This window comes from Hydra vulgaris, chromosome 06 (assembly GCF_038396675.1).
Source record: "Hydra vulgaris chromosome 06, alternate assembly HydraT2T_AEP".
Lineage (NCBI taxonomy): Eukaryota > Metazoa > Cnidaria > Hydrozoa > Anthoathecata > Hydridae > Hydra > Hydra vulgaris.
In genome coordinates this window covers 54,947,730-54,964,363 of record NC_088925.1, presented here as the reverse complement: position 1 = coordinate 54,964,363, position 16,634 = coordinate 54,947,730, and the positions used below count along the sequence as shown (strand labels likewise).

General features: G+C 27.3%; 1 protein-coding gene across 1 annotated transcript in view; it reads left to right on the top strand.

The window, feature by feature from the left end:
* Positions 1–16,634, top strand: part of LOC100205666 (mitofusin-2) — a 46,871-nt gene that overhangs the window by 23,534 nt on the left and 6,703 nt on the right. Inside the window, exons 10-16 of the mRNA XM_065800494.1 lie at positions 1,373–1,499; positions 3,544–3,648; positions 3,792–3,894; positions 3,980–4,040; positions 4,256–4,412; positions 4,500–4,591; positions 6,802–6,937. Coding sequence (XP_065656566.1) covers positions 1,373–1,499; positions 3,544–3,648; positions 3,792–3,894; positions 3,980–4,040; positions 4,256–4,412; positions 4,500–4,591; positions 6,802–6,937 — 781 coding nt within the window. The remainder of the gene's footprint in view (positions 1–1,372; positions 1,500–3,543; positions 3,649–3,791; positions 3,895–3,979; positions 4,041–4,255; positions 4,413–4,499; positions 4,592–6,801; positions 6,938–16,634) is intronic.

Genomic DNA, 16,634 nt, shown 5'->3' with positions numbered 1-16,634 from the left:
AAAACATCCCCATACAGAAATAGTTCCACCGCCACCTTGTGCTTTTGTTGTAAAATTAAATGGTAAATCTTTTTTGTTAGAAAGACGATGTACAAACTTAGGATTCTTTCTATTTATGACTTCAAAATGTGATTCATCACTAAATATTACATGATGCCATTAATTTCGAATTTAATCAACATAGTTTTTACACCAAGTTCTTTCAAGTTCAATCGATCAAGTTTTTACACCAACTTCTTTTTCTGAGGCTTATTTCAATAACAATGTCATTTCTGTGTGTTACTTTTCAACCCTTTTTTTAACAAACTACGACAAACTGTTCTTGCACTAATAGTTTTTTCTTTTGCAGCATTCAACTACATAGCAATTCATCTACTTGATTGAGTACAATTTTTTTTATTAAGTGTCACTATATACCGGTCTTCCGTAGAATTAGTGCATCTATGATGTCTTTGGTCTGGTTGATTTTTCATTTGTAAATTCAATTTAATTTTATCAGCAATATTTTAGACAAATTTTCTGGAAGTATTAGCATGTTTAGCAATATCAGCAATATAAAATTGCTGTTGAAGTAAGTTTTTTACAAGTTGTCGCCCCTCAGAGCTCACTGCTTTGTGACCCATTGCATAAATTATGCTTTAATTTTTAAATAATTAACTATGATGCTAGTAGATAAATAAAATATCGTACACAACAATGCGTCAATGCATTTAATCATACACACAGTCAAAGTTACATATGAATGTGAGTGTGCTATAAATTTGACCAACTTTTTTTGCATATGTTAGTAAAATTGTTCATTTCTAAGATAAATAATGAACAAAATTTTTAATTTTACTTGCACATTTTAAATGACTAATGTAAACGCATTTCAAAAATACAGAACCTCTCAACAATATGATTAATGCATACAAAAACTTTGTGACAATCTTATTTTAAGAGGTTGTGCTATAATTTTGACCAGTACTTTATATAGATATATATAAAAGATATATATATATATATATATATAAAAGATATATATATATATATATATATAAAAGATATATATATATATATATATATATATATATATATATATATATATATATATATATATATATATATATATATATATATATATATATAAAGCTGCCTTTTTTATTAAAATCAATTTATATATATATATATATATATATGTATGTATGTATGTATGTATGTATGTATGTATGTATGTATGTATGTATGTATGTATGTATGTATGTATGTATGTATGTATGAATGTATGTATGTAAGATATGTATATATATATATATAAGATATATATCTATGTATAAAATATATATACAAGATATATATGTATATATACATATGTATGGATGTATATATTTAGAGCATATCTTCAGGCTGAAAGAGAAGAAGTACAAGATTCACTTGAATATATGAGCAGCCAGTTAGCACTTGTCACTGAACAGATAAAGTTAAAAATCAAAAACATCTCTGAAGAAATTGGACTACAGGTTTTTGTTTTAAATTTCAGGTTTAATCAGTATATTATAAATAATAAATATAATACAAATCAATACTAGAAAGTAATTATAAATATTACACAACTTTAAGTGGAATGTCACAAGTGTTTGTAAATTTAAAAAAATAAATACAAATATAAATATTTAATAATTAAAATTAAACAACAAGTTAATATTTAAATGTTTTTAAAAGATTATTTCTTTTTATCTTTGTATATTATTAATGCATTATTATCACACAATAATGCATTAATAATATACAAATAAATACAAAATAAAAGTGTATTAGTCATTCTGTTAAGCAGTCATTGTCATTGTTTTTTCAACAGAAATATTCTTTAAAAATTAATTTTTTAGATTTATACGAAGTATCAATACAATTGATATAATAACAGTGTAATATTTAATAATATGAATGATATTTAGTATAATATTTAAATATATAAATTTAAATAATATATAATATAATTAAAGTAAAATTACAAGTTTATTGTCAAAATAATGTATTTAATTGAAATGACCTGTTTTAATTGAAATGACCTATTAAGAAATTTTGCCAGCATGAGCTATACATTTGTTAACTATAAATTTGTAAGAGCAACTTTACATTTATATATAGCTAACATATTTAGGAGTTTTTTAAGAATTTGAGTTGCTCTTGGATGCACAATGCTGCAAAATCCAGATAAAAATGCTATGCACTACAACATTTTTTGAAACGTAAAAATATGATTTTTTTTTTTTTTCCATTTAAAATCTGTTACAAAAAACAAGAAAGATTTTATTTAAATATTAAATTTGCCAATAGAACAATAAAACAATTAAATTTTTTTTGGTAAATTGGTAAATATAGTACAAATTAAAAACCATCTATTAAATCCAGAAAACAAAGAAAAAAATTATACATGATGTCTTTAGATTTATATTTGGATAAAAAGAGATATAAAAATCTGAATAAGCTTATAGGATTTCTTCACCTTTTTTCTTTTTCTTTTTTCTCTCTTTCTATTTTCACAACCTATTCAAATTGCTCTTTTTATGGAAATTCAAATTTTTCTTTTTTTTCATTTCATTTTTTTAGTCTGTTCATTCAAAGCTTAAAATTTTCTTTTGCTGTTATAAAATTTTTCTGAAAAAAAGCTATTTAATTAAAATAAATTTATTATAAAGTAAAAAAAAGTTATTATCAAAGTTATTAGAAATTACTTCTGCTGCTAGTTTGACTATTTCAAGAGAAGTATGTTATTTAAATGTCATTCAAAATATGTATTTTGGCATCACTAGAAATCAAATGCGAATAAATATCAATAAATACTGTTCTGATTTATTATTCAGGCCGTTGAACCATTATCAGTAAACTGATCCATTTTTTTGTTTTGTTTAGAGATAACTGAAACCTCTTTTTGTCTGTTATTATTGTTATTTTTTCTTTAAGGACATTGTAGGACCTTGAATTTTGACATGAAATTTCCAAAGTGACAAAAGACTTTCGATATACAAACTGCTTCTCAACTTGAGAAATACTTTCACTTTCATTCATTTTGATACTAAAAAACTGAAATAAAAGTCAGAAACATGTAGACGTTAAAAAGATTTAAATTCTTTCTTCGATCAAATCAAAAACCAACCTTTAAAAATTAGTGTATTCAAAACTCATCAACCTAAAACAACAAAGAAAAAAAAAAATCTTGTTTTTTTATTAGTGTGTTGATTAGTGATCCCAGCAAATACATGACAAAATACTTAATACTGACAAATTTTTTTAAAAATATATATAAATGCTTATATTTGGAAAAAATTTAAATTTGGTTTTTGTTCTCTTATTTTTTTTTAAATAAAAATAAATAAATAAAAAATAATGAAAAATCCTCAAACCCTCAGACGATGTAGCAGCAACTCTTCATGTTTTTATATTTTTATATATAGTATATTTATTTTTTTACATTTATTTATATAGATTTTTATATTTATATGTATATACATACATATATGTATTTTATATTTTTATATTTATAGATATGTATGTATATTTAAGGTTTCAAAAGCGATGTCTGAAGAAATACGGCGTTTGGGGCATTTAGTTGGAGACTTTGATTATCCATTTCATCCTCATTCAGGTTTTTTGAAAAATTATAAACAGGTTATTTTTCTGTTTTGTTTTTTTTCATATCCTGATTTGTTTTTTTAAACTTTGGATTCTTCAATTTTATTTTTTCATTTATTCTATTTTAAAATTTTGTTCTTTATGTTTCAAATTGCAATTGATGTTTTTTAATGTTATAGGAGTTACACACCCATATAGAAAAAGGTCTGGGTAAAAACTTAAAAGCACGTTGTTCTGCTCCTCTTCTTGAATCAATTGAAGAGTACAAATCTGCAATGAAAGGTTGAAAAAAAGTTTTTTGTGATTTTTTATTATTCATTTTTTTCCAAAAATAAGTTAAAAAGTTTTAAAAAACATTAAACTTTAGATAAAATTTTCAGTTTAATACCAGCCAGTGCGTGTTCTTCTACAATACCTGCTACACCAAAGTTTGTTTTATTTTTTTGATTTCATTTTATGTTTTATATTGCTAATTTCTGAGGTATGTAGTAGTTCTTAGAGTATGTGATAATTCTGAGAGTGGTAATTCCATGATGTATGTTGTAGTCATATGATGTTGTTGTCATTTTAAATAAGTGATGTTTTTATGATTTATAGGATAGCCGTGATTTTCATGTAGTTAATGAGTTTTATTTTATTTTAGAACTAACTTTTCAGTAAGTTATGAACTTGATGTTCCAAACTTATGTTCTGATTTTCAAGAAGATATATCTTTTCAATTTTCTTTGGGATGGTCAAATCTTATATCAAAATATGTTGCTCCCAGAAATCCAAGGCTAGCATTTATGTTAGGAGCTACAGTAAGTTTACTTATATCAGTTTTTAGATAATTTTAAAATATTCTACTTTATTGACTATTTCTTTTCTTTGTTTGTATTTTTCTTAAGTTTAAACCACACATGATTAATTTGCCTCCAGACCCTCTGACTGTTACTCCTCACAAAAATCCAAGTGACCAAGCTGCCAGTAAAAATGACAGGTTAGTTTTTTTTTTATTGTTTTCTAAAAAAATTGTTTATTTTAGTTTCCATATTTGTTATTTATTTTTAAGTGAAAATTTGTTTACTTTAGAGCAATTTTTTATCTTTTCTAAGTTTTAATTTGGTTCATAATTATTTGTTTATAAATCCATCACTACTTTATCATTAGATGTTTATAATAAAAGGTATAAAAAAGTGTTTTATGAAATTTTTACGTTAACATTGATGTAACAATATTTGGTTGTGTTTTAAGAGTCGTAGCTTTTTGCTCTGCAATGCTCTTTTTTCATGTGACTGTTTTCTCTTTGAATATTAGTGGGTTTAAATTTTTAATTTCTATTTTTTAATATATAAATTATTTAAATTTTAAAAATATTTAAATTTCTATTGTTTAACATAAAATTGAATCTTTGGTTTTACAACTCAAATAGAATTTTCGTGAAAATATCAAGTTAAAAGTTTATATTCAAAATGAAACAAATGAACTAAAATTTTTTATACTTTTAGTATATAATATAAATTAATCAGTTTAAAAAATCTGTCAATTAGAATGTGCAGTTATCGTGTGTATTTCCTATGAAATAAACAGATTTATTTTCTCATTTTAATTTTTAATGCTAAAAGTGTATGCTAAATGTTTTTTCATCTGCTAAATTTGATAAACACAATCATTTAATGATGAAAAATCTTGTTGTTTGAATCAAATTTTGTGGTAAACATAGGTAACAAAGTTTAAAACTTTAATTTTTTGAAAAAAATATTGAGCAACAAAGTTTTTTTAAAAAGAAATCATGGACCCTTGAAAAAAATTATTAATCCTTTGAAAAAAAATCATGAATTCTGCTATTCTGTCTGAAGCACTTATAAAGTAAAACAAAATGTTAAAAAAGGCCACATTTTGTCATTTGATCTGGCAGTGTCATCAGATAAAACAATATTTAAGTCTTAAAATCTATGATAAAAATGCTAGAGGCAGTAATTGGTAGTAGAGGCAGTAATTGGTAATAGAGGCAGTAATTGGTAATAGAGGCAGTAATTGGTAGTAGAGGCAGTAATTGGTAGTAGAGGCAGTAATTGGTAGTAGAGGCAGTAATTGGTAGTAGAGGCAGTAATTGGTAGTAGAGGCAGTAATTGGTAGTAGAGGCAGTAATTGGTAATAGAGGCAGTAATTGGTAATAGAGGCAGTAATTGGTAGTAGAGCCAGTAATTGGTAGTAGAGCCAGTAATTGGTAGTAGAGCCAGTAATTGGTAGTAGAGGCAGTAATTGGTAGTAGAGGCAGTAATTGGTAGTAGAGGCAGTAATTGGTAATAGAGGCAGTAATTGGTAATAGAGGCAGTAATTGGTAGTAGAGGCAGTAATTGGTAATAGAGGCAGTAATTGGTAGTAGAGGCAGTAATTGGTTTTTGTAAAACTAGTTACTGTTTTTCTTTAATCCAAAAAATTTCTCAATTCATAAAAAGTTTTTCTTTATTTAAAAAAATTCTTTAATAAAAATCAAATTTGCACAGAGTATGAGAAGATTATTTATTATAATTATTAAGATTATTATTATAAACGCTAAAATGGTTGTATAATGCGGAAACAAATATTTAGGATCACTAAACTACTACAGTAAGAAAGCAGGTATTTATATGTATAAAGCAAGTAACATATGTCACATTACGAATGAAACATTGTCTAAAGTAATGTAAGCACCTTGCACATTGCATTTTTTTTTTTTTTTTTTGCTATTTGTTTAACTTTAAATTGGTTAGTAATAATTCATCTTTTAAAAAGGTTGTAGAAGTTTAATTTATGCAAAAATCTTAACAATCAACCAAAATAGTTAAATGCTTTAGGCATGGGCAGAAGAAAATTTATTTGCATCCTGTATTTTCAGGCTTCTTGTCAAAATGTCCCTTGATAAAGTTTTAAAACTAGTTTCCCAGCCAATAAAATTAAAACATCTAGCTTATTTTGTTTTAAAAAAGCAAGTGTTTTAGTTTTGATGTTTTTATTATGATCGGTTCTTTTATTATTATTTTTTCATCTTTTGATATTTCATTGATGCTTGATTTTTTAATGACGTTTTTTTAGTTGCATAAGGCTTTTGATGTTTTAATTTTTTCCTAATGTTTTTGAAGTTTTTCTTTGGTTTTTAATTTTTTAGTTTTTTTGATTTTTAATTTTCTAGTTTAAATCATATCTTACTTATTTTTTTTAAATTAGAGTAATATCTATCCGTCAGAACTTACCAGACCCTTTATTGAATTTTGATGATGATGAACTTACTATGGCTGTTATACAGGGATTGAGCAGTTTGAGCTCCTCTACTGCAATGGCATTTGTTGTTGCTGTTAGCCTGGTGAATATTTTTATGTTATGATTTATAATTTTATCTTAAAACATGATTACTTTGTTACTTTTTTTTCCTTGGCACTGGTACATTAAATATAGCAGAGAACTTGAATTTTTGTCTGGTGCCACTTTACCATATTTTTTAAATCCAAGCTTAAATCCAACTAAATTTTGAGAAAAAATATTATTTTCTAACATTAATTAAAGTTATTAGCATTAATTAAAATAATTAACAATAATTAAAATAAAGTCTAAACACTTCTTAAGATAGTTTCTTAAGATATTAAAATATATAGCGTGCTGCAAACTTTTCTGATAATGTTCACCATTTCATTTTCAATAATCTGTAAATCCAACAACTTGCAGCTGACATAAGTAAGTTAAATTTTTTGGAAAGCAATATGAAAGCAAAATTTCAGTATTAAACTTATAATTTTTTTGGTAAAATTAGTAGATAGGTTATCACTTGTTATAAAAAATTTACCCGCAAAAAGTAGTAATTATATGGTAAAAGAGAACTCTCAAACCAATCCTAATATACCACTGTATTAAACTACTTGTATTTTATTTATTTGACACTTTTTTACCCACCATCTGTCTATGATTTCATAAATGCTAAAAGGCTTTTCTGTTAGGTTGCAAAGATACGAAAAAAATACGAATGAAAAACGCGTTTACATTCTATTTACTTTTAAAGTCTTTAAATTTAAACGCTTAAAGTATTTCTTCATAGTTTTTTTGAATATTTACCCAGCACAATTTTGGTAAGTTTATGGAGTTAATATTTGTAAGTTGATTTAAATATTAAAAACAAAAAGACTTGCTGGAAGCAATCTTAGCTAGAATGACAGCATTGATGATTTCTGTTGATAATTTTTATAATATTTGATGACCTTGGAAAATCTTTGAAAGCATTAAATTTAAGTAATCAAAAAAATCCATCACAGCTACACAAAACTCACCTCAACTACACAAAGTCCACCACAACTACACAATAAATTATCAATAATTGTAGTGAAACTATTCGACAAGAAATATAAAGAAATCTAAAATCTTTATAAAATACTGTTATATATTATTAATATATTATCAATATAATATTAATATATTAATAATATAGTTATATATTGTTATATTAGTCAAGAGACTAAAATAATATCAGAAAAATATAGAAAACTGTGTTGTAGTTTTAAGTAACAATGGAATCAGTATGGTTTGTTGTTGGAAAAGATTATATTGTTTGTTTAACAGTTGACAATGCAGCAGTTATGCATAAAGTAGGCAAATTTTTACTGACAGCTCAGCAGTTGTGTTTTGCCCATGCAATTTTTTTTTTTAAATGTTAATTCACTTCCTCAAGGTCATGAAGGTCACTATAGTTGAGGAGGCATCAACTTGTAGTTAAAAAAATAATAATAATAAAAAGTTTTTCTCTGGTTATTACGGTGCTTCAAGAAAACCTAACTTGTTAAGTTCATACCTCTTTCTTTACCGATATCACAAATAAGACCAGAACTGGCATCAAACATCAGATTGCTGAAAATGACAAAAAAATTTTTTGATCATTCACACAAAAATTCAATTGAGCTAAATCAAATTCAATTGACCTAAATCAGATAACGTAAACAAGAAGCCCAATCACTGACTATGTACATGTTTCACAAAAATATTTTCTTTAAATTTATTTTAAACTTTGGTAGCCTAATTGCTTATTATTGTCTCTATTATTGTAATATGTTATTTATGTTATAGAAATACATAAAGAAATAAAAGATAATTATATAAATATTTTTATTAAGGTATTGGAAAGAAATAAAAGAAGATTTATTTTCTATTCTCCTAATATAATAAAAATCAGTTAGAACCTTGTCAAACCAACGCGACGAGCAAAACAAAGTTGCAAAAAATAAAAGCTTGTTTTGAAAAAACACGATAATTTGGACTATTTAATCAATTTTTCTCTACTATTACCGATTTTTTTTTTGAATTTTTTCTGCATTTTTTTCGTGTCATTCCAGCATTTTTTTTTTTATTTGTGTCATTATTATTATCATTGATCATTTTAACTCATTTTAAAGCCCTCAAAAATGTTATTTTCTCAAATTTATTCAAATCTCTTTTTTTCTTAAATTTATTCAAAAGCTAATTTGTACAAATGAAGCAAAAAAAACGAAGTTCAATTTTCAATTTTCAAACATATTAAAGAAAAATCCTGACGCAAACCTTATTTTGTTAAAGTAAGATTTGCGTCAGGATATATAACACATAATAGCACTTTATTAATTATAAAGTGCTATTATGTGTGTTACTCAATGTTTTTGTTTAAAGTAACCTCACTTTTCATAGTAACCTGTAAAGTTTGGTGGTATTTATAAAAAAAAATGATTTGAGTTTTTACTATTTTTGCAAATTGGAAGCTTTGTTTTTTCACAATGAATATGAAATTTTTATTTATTTTAAAACTCAATTTTGTTATTATACAAATCCCCCATCCCTCAAAAAATGTTATACATATATATATATATATATATATATATATATATATATATATATATATATATATATATATATATATATATATATATATATATATATAGGGCGTGTGATAAAGTGGGCACGATCGCTTCCTTTACGCAAAGTATGCCCATAAATGGGAAATATTAAAAACTTCCAGAGGCAGCAAGCATAGCTTATAATGAGATGATAAATCATGCTTGTTCAAGAGTTTAGGATAGAGAAAATGATAAGTTGTTTGATTGATTTTTTATAAAATATTGTTGATAAAAATTTTTTTTAAAGACAAAACTTGTTTAATTTACCAGTAAAGTTATGTCTTCCTTCAATTACCATTAACAAAGCCATGATATGAAATATAAGAATTATGCCACTCGCTTTATTCTAGAATGCGTGTTTCTGTTTTGCACTAACAATGAATGAACAGTTAGAATTCATTACAGCTAGTTTCTAGAATGGAATGCATACTATTTTAAGCAAGCGCATTTGGAAACACAATGTAAATAAAAAATTAAATACAAATAGAAAATTACTATAGAAACGCAATGCAAATAAAAAATAACTATAATAAAATCAAAACTTTTTAAAAATTTTGTAAAAACTTCAACAATTTATTTGATTTATGCGTTTTTGCTTAACCATGAATAGTTTAAAAAATCTATATATAATTATATATATATATATATATATATATATATATATATATATATATATATATATATATATATATATATATATATATATATATATATATATATGAAGACCTCAGTGGAAAACCGACGTTGTCACATTTAAAAAGTATTGAGAAAGTATTTATTGATCATTAATAAAAGTCTTTATTTAAAGCAAATGAAACTAAGCAATTTAAAAAAACTTATATTATAATTATTTTATTTAAAGTTTATTCAAAACAAAACATTTTGTAATTTTTTATACAAGAATTTTTTTTTCTTTACTTTAAATAAAGACATTTATTAATGATCAACAAATACTTTCTCAATACTTTTTAAATGTGACAACGCCGGTTTTTCCACTGAGGTCTTCATATATATATATATATATATATATATATATATATATATATATATATATATATATATATATATATATATATATATATATATATATATATATATACACAAATAATTTTAAATCTGTTCTACAAAATAGAGTGCTCAATGTTCTTAAAAGAACATTGCATTCTGTTTTTCTGATAGATTAAACACTGTAAAATTTGATAAGTGATTTTCTTGTAATATAGGGGGAGGTTAGGTCAGTGGATGGATGTGTTGTATATACTAATATATATATATATATATATATATATATATATATATATATATATATATATATATATATATATATATATATATATATATATATATATATATTGCCAACCTCAAACTGTTAGGTTTCGACAAAAAAAAATTGACGTAAAGAGATTACCATAAAACATAAAAATGAGGTCTGCAATTTTTTGCCTACTTCAAACACTTTTAGGCCAGCAGTTAGGTTGGCATTGCCAAATGCCTACCTTAATTCCAAGGGTTGATATACATATATATATATATATATATATATATATATATATATATATATATATATATATATATATATATATATATATATATATATATCACGGTTTGTAGATTTGGGGTCCTAATATAAATGAAATACCATATGGAAACCCTTTTAAAGGGTGATAGTGCATGTCATATGGAACACAAAATGAGTGATTTGAAAATCCTGGATTAAAATCCAACAGACTTATTTAGCTTTGAATGTTTTACTACGAAATAGCCATACATTTAGGCTATGAGTAGCCCAAAAAGTTTGTTGGAAAAAAAAATTTTTTGCATTTTTTTTTACAAAACACAACATATTAGCCTGTAAAATTCAAACCAATATTCTTTAATTAATTTATTTTCAAAGTGAGTTTATTTTCAAGTTCTGTTACAACCTTGGATTTACATTAATGGATTACAGAGAAAAGGCATGTTCTGAAGAAAATTTTCTTTTCTAAAAAAATTTAAATTCTCTTGCTGTTGTAGTCAATGACACATTTTAAAAGGTGACTGGCATAATCTGGGTGCAATGAATCTCTCTTAAATCTCTTCCAGTGAGATTTGAAGTTGGAATGTAGAGCTTCTGTTGCCTGCTCACTAAAGAGGCCGAGTCCAATTTGTTTTATCTTGATGAACTGTGGCACGTGGTAAAACACTGCATGCACTTTGGGAGTCACAGAAATAGGAAGGTTGGTGTAGCTAAGTTTGAACTGTTCAATCTTGGATTCATAGTTAGGGTCCAGGCTTTTTCCAAAGCAAAAAGTGACCACTGTCTTGAATAGTGTGAGTGTTTGAATGAAGCCAAGAGCTGGACTGAAACCTTCTTTTTCTAAAAGCTGTTGAAGCTTATCCAGACCTCTTAGAAGCTTCATGCAATTGTTCCCATTGAATTGCCCCCCATGGTAAGGCTGGATAGGGATATGAAGTGATGGAGGCCATTCCTTGGCCCTTGGCCACAGGTCACAAAGATTTTCAAAGATGTGGTTCACAACTCCAAGTAATAAGTGGAGCTCCATTGGTGGAATAGCCTCAAGGACAAACTTGCCATCTTGAAATTCAATCAAAGGTACATGAATGACATTTTTGAATTCCTTCGACTTTCTTGAATCTCCTCCTGCCTGGATGTATTCAGAATGCTGTCTTCTGATCTGGCCAAAAGTCCGAAGTTGTCCACAATTTTCAAGACCTGGAGATGCAGCATCACACCAACAACAAGGGTGTTTGCTACTGTGAGACTGAATGCCACAAAGAATCTTGGCCAGCTTTAGGTCACAAGAGACAACCAAAGAACCTGTTTGGCATTTTTATTTGACTTGAATGAGGTCGAAAATGGCCTTCACATTCTGGTAACTCTCAGGGGTGTTTTGTGACAGTGCTATCAGCATCTGCTGCTTAACACTCGTTTTTTTTGGTTGATGCTGGTGCTATCAGCTTGATTGTCTTCTGTACTGAGCTGTGTGGAGGAGTCTGATCTTCTTCCAACACAATGTGAGTGAAGCTCACTTTCAGAAATTATCCACCACCATCAATCCCAAGTTATAAAATGGAAGATTCTGATAGTTTTCGTGATGCTCTGAAAACATCACTGAGATTGCTGAGGCTCTGGCAGTGCACAACTTGACAAGTTTGACCATTCTCTGCCAATCTGATGTTGCTGACCATGAACTGATTGTTAATTTCTGGCTGGCTAGAGCAAACTTCAAAGGAAAGCTTGGCTCCACCAATCTAATTGGGCTGATTTGATTTAGTGCTGAACCTAGTTTTCGCATGCCATTGTTTGAAAGTCCTGTATTTTGCTAAATTTGAACCATATTTTCTGTTGTGAGTGGTTCTTTGAATAGCTGCTGAACCGATGACGGACCTTTAAAAACAATAAAATAACATCCATTAGGAAAAAAAAATTTTATTCTTGCAATGAGAATGATTTAAAGTAAAATTAGGTTGATGAAATATAATTGAAGCAGGGTAATTAATTAAGAGATGAATTTTCAATAAAAGGAGTTGCAATTAGCATTTTAATTAATATAAAAGCATTCTTGTTTCTTTTTCTCATAATTAATTATTACAGGTCATAAATTAAATGTTTGTGAATCAACATTTTGAGTGCCTTTAATTTAGCATAATGATACTATGATAATTAACTAGACAATAGAAGTAATTAACTCTCCTCAATGGCAAAAGTTTTCCACAAGGCTGACTGAGTCTAATAGTGCCATTTGGAGATGCGGTTTTGGATGCTAAGACTGCTGCAGCCACTTGCTTGCACCTACGGGATCATCTGTGGCCATTCTTCTCAGGTTTTCATGGCGAAATCCAATGGTGCAGTTGTGAAGAAGTCCTCGGCCAATAATTGACAAGCACTTTGTGCAGCGCTTCAGAACTCTGAGAAGTTTGCTTCGGAATTTTTTCCTCTGATTCTTTGACTTTGTCAAACGGATGCTTCTCCTTTCCTTTGATCTTGGCAATTCGGCATAAAAGGCACTCACAAACTGACGAAACTCTGGTAGGTTTGATAGAAATTGACTTGAAGTCAAAAGGTTTAGGCACATGATTGATTTTTCCAGCACAAAGTTTTCCAATTTGAGATCTGCATGAAACACAAGTAATGAAATCTATGTCTGTTTGAATCAGTTGAAGAATTTTCAACTTATAGTTTTCAGTCAACTCTTGATCACCCTTTTTCATGCATATAACACAAACATATTTTCTGCAATCTTCATGAGTTTTTGCAAATGTAGGCATCTTTAAATTTATTTAAAAAGCGCTCACTGTGTTTACATTTTGCTTTCTTCTTTGAATAATTACTGCCATTTCCCGAAAAAATTATTGGCTGGTATTTTTTTAACCGAGGGGCAAAGTTCGAACTTGAGAATTTATCTTGATACATCGGAACAGCAATAATAACAGCAAATAATATAACATATTTGGATAAAAGCTTTTAAAATAAAAAGTTTTGTTTTTATGCATTACATTTTATATTATATATATTGTTTAAACAAAGCATGTCTTGTAGCATTTTAAGCACTTAAATAGATCGCATTATGGTATGCAAAAGCTTATAAACTTCTTGACCAAAATTATGCTTTGGATGTTAATGAGGGATTTCAAAACCCTTTATTTTGGGCTCCCATAGGCATGCACTATCACCCCTTAAAAGGATTTTCATAGGGTATTTCATTGATATTAGGACCCCAAATCTACAAACCTTGATACACATATATATATATGTATATATATATATATATATATATATATATATATATATATATATATATATATATATATATATATATATATATATATATATGTATATATATATATATATGTATATATATATATATATGTCTATATATATATAAGGTCTGTATGGCCTTGGGAGGTGAATTAAAATTAAAATTTAAAAAAATTTAAAAAAAGTTTAGTTTAGTAATGACTTAATACTTTATAATAATATTTTATAATAGCCTTTTTTAATACTGTTTAATACTTTTGTTATTAATATTTATAATTTTGCCTATTTAAAGAAGTTTAAAATAAAAAATGGTTTCTTTTTGTCTATCAGATAATATTTTAGAAAAAGATTTGATCATATAAGAAGCCAAGTATATAGTTGAAACATGTATTTTTAAAAATGCAAAAGTTTGTCAAATATATTAATATGTACCAGAATTAAACCTTAACGTGACACAACTTGTCTTGCCAATTAGGGATCCCAAATTTGTGAAAAATTTCCTTGGGAAATTCTGTCTATAAGCACTTCCTTGATTATAGACAGAATTTCCCAAGGAAGTATTTAAGAGAAAATTGCAATAGGGATATGGAAGACTTCTGTTAAGTTCTGATCCATTTTGTTGAGCATTGGCAGAAGGCTTAATTAAAAGTAAACTTTTGTTCTGGTAGTTAATGTTTTTTTATCCTATATTTTTTTGCGATGTTTTATTGATGTTCATATTATTATTACCCATATTTTTCAAACTGTAACCTGATTATTACTCATTAGTTGTTAGGCTTAATTAAATGTCAATATAAACCGCAACAATAGAATTGGTTGTGGTTTTTGATTTTTTTTAACCTTACTTTGTAACTTCACAGCAAATTTTATTAATATTTATATTAATATTAATATTTTTTATATTCAACTTTTTTCCTGGTTTCCAGTTTTATTAATATTTTTTATATTTAACTTTTTTCCTGGTTTCCAGTTTTATTTAGCTTCATCAGTTTTTGTTTTTTATTATTTGTTTTTTATTTTTTTTGTTTTTTATTATTATTTGTTTATTATTTGTTTATTTTCAGTTTTTGTTGCTTTACTCTACATGCTTTTATTTTTCAACAAATTTTTTTGTTTATGCGACACAATGGTCGCAAAAAGTGACCAACGGAGCCCTCCAGTTACGTAGACCTGGGAGATGTGAAAATAAAAACAGATTGTAGGTGGTGTCATTGAATAAAAAATAAAAATCATAAGAAAATATAAAATGTGTGGCAAGACTTTCGTGAAGTAGAAAAACGAAGAATAGACGATAAGGGGGTATGGGGAGGAACAACTAACGCTCTAGTCACTCTGAGTGTTGAACATATGCAACAAAGAACAAATATTTGATATACTGATTTTAGAGACTGTTGATGTCTACAGGTGTGATGGTGTAGTGCATTAGTATGTACCGTTTGGTCGTCTCGTATGGTCTCGTTATGTTTTCGTTCACTTTCAAATCGGGTGAATAGAAAGCTAAACACACTCACTCCTTGCGCTTATGGGCTAGCACATCAGAGCCAGACGTAAGACCTACAGAATGGATTTCAATTGATCGAATGCACACATTAGTCACCATAGGCCACAAGCCATCGCTCTTAGTCAAAAGAGCTACTGCCCCGTGCTGGTGTGGAATGATGTGCTATGGAGTGAGATTTTAGATCCGAGCACATAGTCAGCGAGTGCTGATCCGATGTGCATTGTGGAGCTTCCGAATGAACGTGTTAGCGTAGCCATTAGGTTATTGAGCGCCGTAACCACATCCAGCGGGATAGCCTAATGTCCGTTTTGTCGTTGTAGTGTACATTGGAAGAAGTCGGGGCTCACCAGCCACAAAGAATAAATTTGTTTGTTTATGCGATACAATGGTCGCAAAAAGTGACCAACGGAGCCGTCCAGTCACGTAGATCTGGGAGATGTGAAAATAGAAGTAGATTGTAGATGATGTCATTGGGTGAGAATCATAAATGAATGTAAAGACTATTTTGTAGGAGGAAGAAAATTTTAGGACTCAGGGATTAGGTGAACAATAACTCACGCTCTAGTCATACTAAACAAATGATAAAACAATGGTCTATGAGTAAACAAGTCAATATCGATCCGCTGGTTCATTAAAGGCAACCATGGCTAAAATTATCGCACCATACAAAAACAATAAAATAAGTAGATAAGAAAATATAAAGTAAAATGATAAAAAATATAAGTATGAGTAATATAAAAAGAAAAAATAGGCTAGTAAATGTGCTACTATATATGGTCTAAACTCTAGATAACAAACTGAAAACTGATAATCACCTGTGTGAGATAAAAGTATATAAATGTCGTTAATGTAACAAATTCATAATATAAAGCTCACAAAGCGCTATAATACG